This window comes from Melanotaenia boesemani, chromosome 13 (assembly GCF_017639745.1).
Source record: "Melanotaenia boesemani isolate fMelBoe1 chromosome 13, fMelBoe1.pri, whole genome shotgun sequence".
Lineage (NCBI taxonomy): Eukaryota > Metazoa > Chordata > Actinopteri > Atheriniformes > Melanotaeniidae > Melanotaenia > Melanotaenia boesemani.
This window is the reverse complement of record NC_055694.1, coordinates 11,003,372-11,014,631: the sequence shown is the minus strand read 5'-3', so window position 1 is coordinate 11,014,631 and position 11,260 is coordinate 11,003,372. Positions and strand designations below refer to the sequence as shown.

General features: G+C 36.2%; 1 protein-coding gene across 1 annotated transcript; it reads right to left on the bottom strand.

Annotated features, from left to right (window-relative positions):
- Nucleotides 1-1,478: 1,478 nt before the first annotated feature.
- LOC121651515 lies at nt 1,479-3,700 on the bottom strand. The gene is made up of 6 exons (XM_042003778.1): nt 3,355-3,700; nt 3,219-3,281; nt 3,028-3,132; nt 2,906-2,947; nt 2,685-2,813; nt 1,479-2,508 (listed from the first exon to the last, which is right to left on the bottom strand). Exons 1-6 carry the CDS (start codon nt 3,632-3,634, stop codon nt 2,225-2,227), a joined length of 903 nt encoding a protein of 300 aa, XP_041859712.1. The 5' UTR covers nt 3,635-3,700; the 3' UTR covers nt 1,479-2,224.
- Nucleotides 3,701-11,260: the final 7,560 nt, after the last annotated feature.

Here is an 11,260-nt window from a genome sequence, read left to right as displayed (position 1 = left end):
GAGTCTGAATGGATTTAGTCAAAGCTCAAACGCTGATGCAGCTGCATTCCGGGAGGTTTATGATGTGAAACACCAAAGGAAAGGAAACAATGATCACATTCATGAGATGTCATTTTCTTCCACTTTTATCTCAGGAATTTGTTGAGTTTTTTTTTCCTCCTCTCTTTTTCATAATGTAATATGTCCACATTATCCAAAGTCGGCCTTTGTTAGAAGGTTTTGTTTGAAAGCTTGATCTCATTCTCGCTACTAGGTGCATGATGATTACCTTTGCTGCACATGGACTGACATAATATCTATTGTAGTTAAAGTACATTGCATTTCATGTACCTGGATGTAAATACAAGAGGATCAGAATGTGATGTTTGAGAGTCATGAACAGTGATAGTCATTTTGCCTTTTGATACTTCTATGGAGGTTTGACCTACGCTGTGCAGTAATATATATTTGTAGAGTTCAGCACATTTACTGAAAGAGAGAAATGTTTCCTATCTAAACCCAGTTTTACTGAAATAAAGAATAATTTTCAAGTTATCCAATATCCAAGTTGATGTAGTGTCATAATATTTTAAATGATGTCTTGTTTTAGAGTAGCATTAGGGCTACACCAGTTGTGTGCTAATATTTAAACCTAACCATAAATTAGTTAATAACTAACTTGACACATGTATTTTTATACATAATGCACACATAATGGGACTGGAAGTCACTTCTTGTGTGGCCTTGTATGCTTTTCTAGACAGTTTCACAGAATGTAAAAGAAAAGATAATTGCAAATTCATTGGCATGTAAGGATTTTGGAGCCCAAATAATGTATTGATAATGTATTGATTTTTATTTATAAATCTTGAAAAACTGTGAAAGTATAGCTATAGCAGTTATACACTCTGCAAAGTGACTTCTTTGCCTCTTATATGGCTGCTCTAAGATGGGAAGTATAAGCTCCAATATACTAAAAAGTGCAATAAAGCATGTTTAAAAAGTTAAATCCAGCTTGTCAACACATTCTGTGTTTTTTGTTTGAAGTGAGAAGTGGAAATGTGCAATAGTAAAAACCTTTAAACAAGTCCATTTAAATGTGTTTCTTTTCACAAACATAATAAAAAAGGAAAAGGAAATAATGACAGAAAGACAAAAAGTCAATCACTATTCACTCATTCAGGAACAGAAATAGAAATAAACTTGATCTCATTGAAAAATGTACAAATACTGTCCAACATCTTTTAATGTGAGCTTGTTCGATAGTCACTGCATAATAGATTACTTCAGTTACTTCATTGTTTATAGGCCATGCTCATTTATTCCTGTAAATAATGTGCCTCTTAAAATTAGGACTGCAAGGTGCTTTATAGCATTTCATAAAATGAGTTTACAAAAAAGAAAACAAAATTAAAAAAAATAAAACAGTAGAAAGAAAAGTGGGAGGTGCTGTTCAACTGTTCTGATAGCAGAGCTCAGTCTCGTAAAAAAATCATTAAAGAAAAAGGAAGAGTACATTTTCTTTCCTGCATGATTTATTAAGGGTAACTTTATCTATTATTATGCAAAGTTGGTGCGCTGCCTGCTGCATGTTGTGTGTTCTATCTTTATTTTTCATACATTCAGTCAGTTTTCCACATAAGCTTCAGTTCTGACATCATATTACAGAAGCCCAATATGAAAATAGCTAAAGTGAAAATCCTTCAGATAAATATATTGTTTTTATAATACATACAAATTGCATGAATTCACATACAGCATGATATCATCCTAACTATTTTATGGCCTTGAGACATTGATGAGATAATAAGTGTGAGCCACACATGAGCACTTTCAGCTACTTTTTTCTGCTTACCTCAATGTGACATATGAATAAAATGGGATGTTTGACGTATTGTTTGACCTCTGAGAGGTTTTATGTACTGTATGTATGAGCTACTTCAAAAAATATTATATTATTTACTTATCATATTGCCTTTGTTGGATGTATTTGAAAGAACTGGGTTAATCAAAGCAGTGAGTGAAACACTAAAAGATTCAAAGATTATTTAAATTCAGCTAAAAAGGTAAAGATAATTCATATTATATACTTTGAAATAACTTTTACTAACTTTTTCCATCATCCTTTTTTTAAAGTCATTCACAAAAGAGGAAAATAAAAATTTTAAATTTTGTTGCAACAAATATGCCATCAGTAGAAAAGCTGACATTGAATGAACGCTTCATGTAGCTTCTTCACTGGCTGCTACAAAGTAAAAAGCAGAAAGCCACTAAAGGTTGTTCTGTGATAATGGTCATCCCAAACATCTCCACTAAGCTGTACAGACACAACATCCCCAACTTCTAACTGTAGCACTGCACCATTGGATGCGTTGTCCTCAAGATCTGTGGGTGTGGTGGGACGGTCTCCAATAAAAACTATGGGATTTACATTCTTCATCAATCGCATCCTGATGCCGTTCTCACTGTGGGCGATGTAGCCTGTAAAGCTGAAGTAATACACTCCTCTTACTAGTGCCGTGAAGTAACCTAAACACAAACAGTAGAAAAAAAAGTCAAAACTGATGCCAGAGAAGTTTCTTAAAACAAAAAGAAAGAATAAAAGAAAGAAAGAAAGAAAGAAAGAAAGAAAGAAAGAAAGAAAGAAAGAAAGAAAGAAAGAAAGAAAGAAAGAAAGAAAGAAAGAAAAGGCTTCATCATCCTACCTGTGATGGGGTTGTAGTAGTTTCCAGTGTTGGTAAAGACATTTCTGAAGATGAGTTGAGTAAAATCATTGTGGTTTGTGTTACCTACACCATCTGCCAGAAGAGAAGTGGAAAAAGCCACTTTTCTCGCTGTGGTTGAGGTGTAGAAACATATCACACAGTTAGTTCTGACTTTGTTACAGTTCAATGTAAATACTCCATAAAACACCAAAATTATTTACCTTGGTTAAGATCTTGAAGCTCCTGCACAGTCACGTTTTGCACTAAAAGCACAAGATAAACATGAATACAGACGGTAACCATGTAGTGCACACAAACACATCTTAACTTTTTCCACTTTTACCTTCCTGTTGCTTCTGTAGCTCTTCTACATCAAGTTCATTTACCGTCACCTTTTCCTGTAGAGTACCAAGCTTCTGCTGAGCTACTGCAAGCTCTGCAGCTTGACCTAAAGGGATGCATTACAGAAAAGTGTCATACAGTGAAGGTTTGTGAGTTAACTAAACAGTTGTTTAGCGAGGATTCAGTATATACCATCTATCTCCATCTGCAATGTCTCAGCCAGAGTCTCAGCAGCTGTCATCCTCGCCTTCATGGCTGTAAAGAGAGGACAGGAGTCAGCTCAGGTGCATCTGTTAAGTTATTAGGTGAGCCATCCATTGCTGAATACCTTCATTTTCCTTCTGCAAGGTCTCCACCAGGATATCAGTAGCTATGACTCGTGCCATCAGCTGCCTCAGCTCTGTTCTTTGCTCCACCACCATGTCTCTCAGATTCCTCAACTCTTCCCAGATGCTTGACAGCACCAGTTCTGCTTCACTCCCCTCCATAACAGGCCCTTGTTTCTCAGCCGCATCCTCAACCCACTGAATGCCATTACTGTTGTGTTCTAAGGCCTTGTAAAGACTGCAGAGCATCAGAACCAGGAAGAAAGCCTCAAGAGTCTTCATTGGCACTGGCAAAGGATTGGGGGCTCTGTTTGGTGCCTTTCTGTGAGCAGTTTACACTGTGTGTACTCATTTATTGGTAACTCCAGGGTTAAATGGGTCAGGCAGATGGTGATTGGCCAATCCTGTGTGAAAACACACCTGTAGTTTTACTGTAGAGTTACTATGGGAGCTGGTGGCGATAACAAGAGGGTGATGCAGCAAACAGACGGCAAGACCAATCTGTTGTATTTGAATAACGGAAAAAGGGGAAAAAGCACACATGATTAAATGTAGACATGTAGGTATAAAGAGGAGAAATAACAAAGAATAAGACATTGATTTTGTTATGACGTTTTTCACAACGAACATGCAAATCTTTTTATTAATGTTCGTTTACTGTTTTTTTGTTTGTTTGTTTGTTTTTTATTAGTTTAATATGTGTGGCAGTTTTTTGTTTACACCTGTAAAGCCAGGTCAGGGATGATCAATCAAATGATGGAATTATCAAAGCTATTAGTTAATTTCTCAAGCTAAAATTCAGTCCAAAAACTAACATTTTTATGCGAAAATGGTTCTCCAAGAAGCCCAGGTTATATTTGCAGGATCTGCATGTAACTTTGCAGCTGTGTTCAAAATGTTGCATCACAGTCAGAAGGAGATTGTACAAATTCCATGAGCATGGGAAGTGAGCCAGGAAAATAGAGGGAAAAAAAGCATCATAGCCAGTCCACAGTGGTAAAAACCAGGGCATTTGGGATAACATGTTCTGAACAGATGCATCAAAGATAGAGTTGTCTGGACACAGAAACAGCTGACACATTTCACACACACCAAAGGCAGTTTTTTTTTCTTTTTTTTTTTTTAAATAAGGGACCATGTCCAATTTCAAACATAAATGTTTCCATTTAGTGCATTGTACAGAGTCAGCCTCAGGCTAATTCACATCTGCAGACCCCTGGCAGGACACAATAAAAACCCCCAACCCACCCAGACACAAACACATATTTTGTTGGCACCATAAGAAAATACAAAAACACAAAATACAATTTAAAAGTGCAACAGATGCAAAAGCATTTTCAAGCATCTTGAAATTGAACTTGCAAGTTTTGCTTGCAAGAGCTGTCAAGAATTCCAGCAAACTGATCTTGGTTACTCATTAGAGAATCTGAAAAGTTTATTATCATTGTATTGTTAAAGTATCACATTTATCCTTAGGGACAGTTTAAGAGAAGATGTGTTTGCTTAAATGAATATCTTAGAAATGTTAATAATTTAATCAAAAAGTACCACAAAGTATCCAGGGGTTGTATCAGAAGAGGGAAAGTACATATAAACTACGAGGTACCAGCAAACATCTATGAAACATTTATAAAAACATCTATAGTAACAACAAAAACAAAATATCATTGTAAGAACAATCTAAGCGATGATGTGAAATAATACCAAACTCTTATTAAATTTTAAAGGATTTTGAAAAATTCATACACTACATAAATACAGGACAGAAGCACTTTGATGCATATATATGTGTATGTGTATATATACATATACACTACCATTCAAAAATTTGGGGTCACTTTGCCATGGGATTCAATAGGGAAGTGACCCCAAACTTTTATACATTTTATACATTTATATATATATATATATATATATATATATATGCATGTGGAATTTAACTGTGGAATTCATTACAGATAGAGTTGAAGATGTGTGTAAATATTTTTAGTTTAAAAAAAATACATAAAAATTGAAAAATGAGAGCGGTTGAACTTGATGAATGATGACTATTATATAGATTGTAAATGAGTGAAAGCTGATTTTTTCGTAAAGTGTTAAGTACTGACAGACTATCTATTGGTGTGTTATTGTTTAAGAAAGGGTGGTTATTATAAGTTTGTCTTGTTCCTACTCCTTTTCAAGCATGGTGGAGCATTAAGATCTGTTTTTGATCTGTTATGTTCAGCTTTAAGTTGCCTGTGTATAGCCATGTGTGAAATAAATGTCTTGAAAAAAAGAGAAACTTCTTGCAGGATTAGTAACAATAATGATCCATTCAGCTGAAGTGATGTATAGATTTGATCAGCATCAGCACACACCTGATGTTGCTGTTTCTTTCATGTCTCTGCAGCATGATGGGCATTTCCACTGCTGCTTTTTCCTGTCAGAATGAAAAATGATGACATGGGAGGTTTATGTCCCTGAATGGATTTGGACATAGGCTTATCTCAGGGGCCTTGAGTGAAGACAGGTATCTACTCTGTTCCCAAGTTATAGTAAATAGAGCCAGGGAAATTTTCTATTGCAGCAAGACGATTAGGTGGGCGTGCTGCTTGTGAGTCATAAGTGTGTGCATCAGTGACAAGTTAGACAATTAGACAGAAATAATAACAAATCAACCTGTCGTTGAAAAAATATCTCTTGGAGCGTATAAAGCGCAGTGAGTGACATGATTTATGCTGATTGCTGCTTGTGTTTATGAATAAGAATATTGAGCAGCTGTCAGTCAATAAGAAACTGCTCAAAGCCACATATAGCAGGATTTAGTCCAGCCAGCACACAGGCATCAATCTTTCTAAAAAAAAACAGCACTCGGTGGTCGGCAAGAGAACACAACCAAGTGAGCATGGCTTCTTATTTTTAGCAGCAAATAAGAATTAACAGGACTGTTGTGATTTGATTTCTTAATACCTGATCCATTTTACTTTCTATAAATGAAAGAGCTGCCATAAAAATAATTTGCTTCAGGGGTAAACACAAACAAATGTACATATACCACAGACGTTTTAAGGACGAGTCTTTTTGGAAAGAGAACACACGGTTTTCTTTGCTGCTGCCGGAGGGAGCAGAGATGAAGAGAGTAATAGTTAGACTGTGGTCACACTGGTATGCAGACAGCCATGAAAGCAGCACAGTACCTGTTGCTTCTTGCAAATTCATTTGCTCAATATTGTGAAATTTCACCACTTAAATTGGGGAGCAACTCAAAGGTTTGATGAACCTGTTAGAACTGATTAAACCTGCTGATTTACACGTGATTACTTATTATGGTAATCATCATGATCACTAACATGGTCATACCATTAAGACTTGATAATGATGTGTAGATGTTAAAAGCTGTAATATGACAAAAAAAAAAAACAAACAAACAAACATTATAAACAAAAGTATCAGTACCATCTAAATAGAAATAACACTGTTTGATGGGCAGCTGTAGCTCAGGACATTGAACGGTTGTCTGTCAATTGGAAGATTGTTGATTTGATCACAGCTTCCCCAGACTTCACGCTGAAGTCCCCCTGGGAAAGATAGTGAACCCCATATTGTTATATTGTCATAGATGTACAGTCCATTTACCCTTTATTTACTTTTTACATGGACAGTATTGGAACATTACTGTACAACCTGATTTATAAAAGGATGGAAAGCTGCATAAATTACAAATATTTGAAGCCCAATATTAAACAAAAACAGAACAAGACAGCAAAAAAGGGACAACATAAATAGATAGATAGATAGATAGATAGATAGATAGATAGATAGATAGATAGATAGATAGATAGATAGATAGATAGATAGATAGATAGATAGATAGATAGATAGATAGATAGATAGATAGATAGATAGATAGATATACAATAGAAAATTTGGAAAGCTCTATCTGAAGCTATTAAATATAACTTGAAGTAAGTAAGATCAATTTGATTGCAGTTGTTGTTTTCTATCTTTTGTTTCACTTTCCTTTTGTCTTTTTTTTTTCTCTTCTCTGTCCCCCTTCTTTCTTCTGTTGTCACTGTTGTTCAGCACAATATGGCAGCCAGACCATCAGGACAGGACAGGTTAACAAAAAAAAAAGATTAGTTTGCTGAAAGTCTTGACCAGATCTTCTATCATGCAAACCTTTAACTTATATTTCATGAGGTTATTACTGATCAAACATTGGAATTCTCCAAGATGATAATTTTGCAAGATTTTTCTGAAACCACACAAATGTACAAGTACTATGTAGAAATAATGCCTTACAAATCTGGATAAATTAAACCAAATCACCAAAGGGCTGAGCAATATGTAACCTGTATGAACTGAACTATTAATCACATAGATACCATCCTGGTGTAATCCTAATTTTAGTGAGCAAAAAGAAGAAGAAATAGTTTGTGGTGTCAAAAGTCACACATGCCAAAGATGTCTTGCATAACATGCTGTCAGACAGGCAGTTAACAAGGCAGCGCATCATCTGTAAATCCTCTCCTGTTGGTCAGAGAGCTTGTTGCCGAGGTTGTCGACCTGTGATTAAGGCTCCAGTAAATCTTCCCACCCATGGAGAATTGATGAGGACTTTCTACTTGGAGCCAGTCCACTCAAGTGGGGATAAGACTTGCTTTCTTCCTCTACCCTTGGGGTAAAAAAATACTTACCTGGAAACTGTTGTTTTTTAAGGCATTGCTAGACTTTATCTCACTCGATTCTCAGAGGTGGAATATTAGGTTCATGGTGCAATATCTCAATAACTGCCATAAGATGACACCTATAAGCTATCAGGTGCTCAAAGTGACAGGCAACCTTACATACCTTCCTTCATTTTCCTCTCAGGCAAATTCCTCGCCTCCTGTCTCTCTGTTCATGTCTCCCAGTTCTTTTTTTTTTTTTTTGTTCTCTTCCATCAGAAACAAGACAAGCACAATATTTTGCTCTGAACTTTTTTCTCCAAAGGTGGTTTGTTTTAAACCCACTGATGTTAATTTAATTTGTTTATTTTCTCTGTGCTTTTCATGCACACCTTTTTTATGGACGCCTTGGCTTTCTATGTTTTTCACATGCTAAGGCTATTGTCTCTTAATTTAATTATTTAAAAAATTTTTTTGCACATATCAATCTTAAAGTGTAAAAAAGAAAGATAAAAGAAAAAATGAAAAAAAAAATCCTTCTGTGGTAATCATTCACTCCAAAAACTGATCAATCAACCTGCAGTGTTTCTGGGCCCACCTCAACATGATCCAATCAGCAGAGGCCAGAGGTTCTCTGCACTCTGCTACTGTATGAAGTGGGCTTGACTGCAGGTCGTTAGCCTCAGCTTAATCTAATGATGCATACTTCCCCCTGTTTATGGCAGCCAGAGAAGACGGAGCACTAGCCTGTGCTTGTCTGCTGCTGAGAATGCCCATTAATGCTCTTTTCCCCCTCAGGTGATGACCACCTGAGCTATCAAAGACAAGCTTGTCTGTGACACCACCCTCGCCTTCCTCCACCTTGCATCATATTCTATCTCTGCCCCGCCTTTGCTACGACCTCCACCCAGACACATGCTGTCCAACTGCACACAGTTCCCCTGTGAAAGAGGATGTGGTTTTTGTAGAACAATGTTCAACATCACCATTATCATAGTTTTCTTTTTTGGTCATTACATAAATGCTGCTCAATATAAAATTAACAAAAGAGAAAGATAATGATATTTTTCAGTGATCTCATATACAGATATTTGTTTTTATTTGTTTTTTGGTTTTTAAAATATATTATTTCAAATATTGCTGTAATGCACTGGAAGTGAGAGGGCTGTTTTTTTAATAGTGTGCTCAAACAGAACCACAGCAGTTAAAAAAGTTAAAAAAGAACAACATTTGTTTGAGTTGTTTGGCTGAGTATTGCAGAGTTTCTGTTATTCTAAGAGAATTGTATTATAATTCTTCTCAGGCTGCAGTGAGCAACCAGATAAATAAAACCTTATTTACATATAGAGAAAAAAAATAAAAATAAAAACATAAATGAATAAAAACAAAACATGGTCCCACCTCTGTGCAATCACTTGCTTTGGAGAATGTATAGTAGATATGTCTATAATTCAGGGCTAAGAATTGGGAAACTGGGAGTCACATTGAAGTTTACTGAAGATCACTGCCAGTGCCCTTCATAAATATTTGTGAAGCGTTAACCTTGCTCAAAACCTTGCTTATTTTTCCAATCCTAACTTCATATGTTGTTGCATTTCCACTCTAATCATGTGTTTTAAACCCTTAACCCTAACCATCTGTGACAGCAGCAGCAGAAAAGTGGGGTATTGTGAGTTACAGCAAACTAAAAAAGTGAAACATGGGTCTCAGTAAAATGCTCTGCAGCAAGGATCAATGGACTAACACCATCCTCCACCTTTCCATTATGACCCAAATCATCGAAAGAATGAAATGTGTGTTAATTTACATGGAGCAACACAGAGCAGGAGAACATTATGTCTATGTGATGTATAAAAATATCGTGTAAATGAAGAAAATGATGTGGACAATTAATGAATGTTCTATGAAGAAAAGTCTTTGACACCACTGAAACCTGTCAGCATGCTGATCCCCCACCTGCAACCCGCACAAGACTGTGTCAGGTGGCAAAACTGTCCCAGTTTGGGTCTAATAACACATTTTTTAGTTTAATGTGCATATTGAGCAGAGAAACTAAGTTTGTTGCATTGTGCTTTCACTACAAATCGTTTCCACCTGAACAATGTGAAGTGAGTGCCTTGTTCCAGGGCACAACGTTGTTTAATGTTTGCTGATGTAAGAGCATCCTAACTTTATTTTCCTGAGCCATGTTTCTTGTGTCCAAAAATCAAATAACTTCAGTGCTTAAATTCTGCTGCGTATCACAGTAAAAAATATGCAACTCGACAATATCAATTAATATTTTATAAACCAGCCACCCAACTTCAGTTCAGTTCTATTTCTTTTTTATAGCTTCATATTTACCCTTTTATAGCATCTTATAGTCCATTATTCTTTGTCAGGACATTCTAAACTTCCTGTCAGTGTCTCTTAATCCCTGATAGATGAGTATGTCTTCTTCTATCTGCGATGCAAGATTCAGTGTCCCTGAAACACAGCACCACCTAATCTTCAACAACAGATAAAGCTAATTAGGGGAAAGAGACATCAGTCACTGCAGTAGGCCCTTTTATGCGGGCTACATACCAAGAGTGGCATCTCAGTCCACTGAGTTGTTTGAAAGCTTGAGTTATTCGTACACACATAGCTATTATTATGAGTTATGGCAAGAGGAAGGCCTCAGACTCAAACACTGTTAAAGCTGCATTAAATGTTTCCTCTTTGGTTTTGAGGGTAACCAGCTATTATCATTTTCACTGAGAAAAAAAAGGTAAAGGAATAAAATTAGTGTAGAATTAACAGAAAAGGCTGTTTTGTTGAAATGACCTCTGACAGTATAACTCATCTGGGAGAACAGAAAACTGGCAAGGGGCTCTTTTCGGATGTGCAACAAGCATTAATACAGCTGTCACAGAGACACTCACACCCTTCCTGATGATTACAGCAGGTCCAGGAGGTTCATTGAACTCTTGAGCACCCTCAGGTTGCTTCAGAACCCGAAGCAGAAACAAAACTATTCCTGATTCAGTTTCATTCTTTTTACCTTCTCGTTTTACATTTGTGATCTTGTTGTTTGTTTTTTTACTACCATTGCTTTAATTATTTTATTTCATTTTTGCTTTAGAGCGATCTAATTTTGAGGATGTGATACTTCAGTCAACCTGTAGGTGGAAGTGTAAGACTATAACCTGTTGAGCTGCAAAACCATCACTTTTATTAGCCAAATTAAATATATGCACATTGAGAGGTGTGCAATGATAGTTGAAGCTCAAGTTGAGTT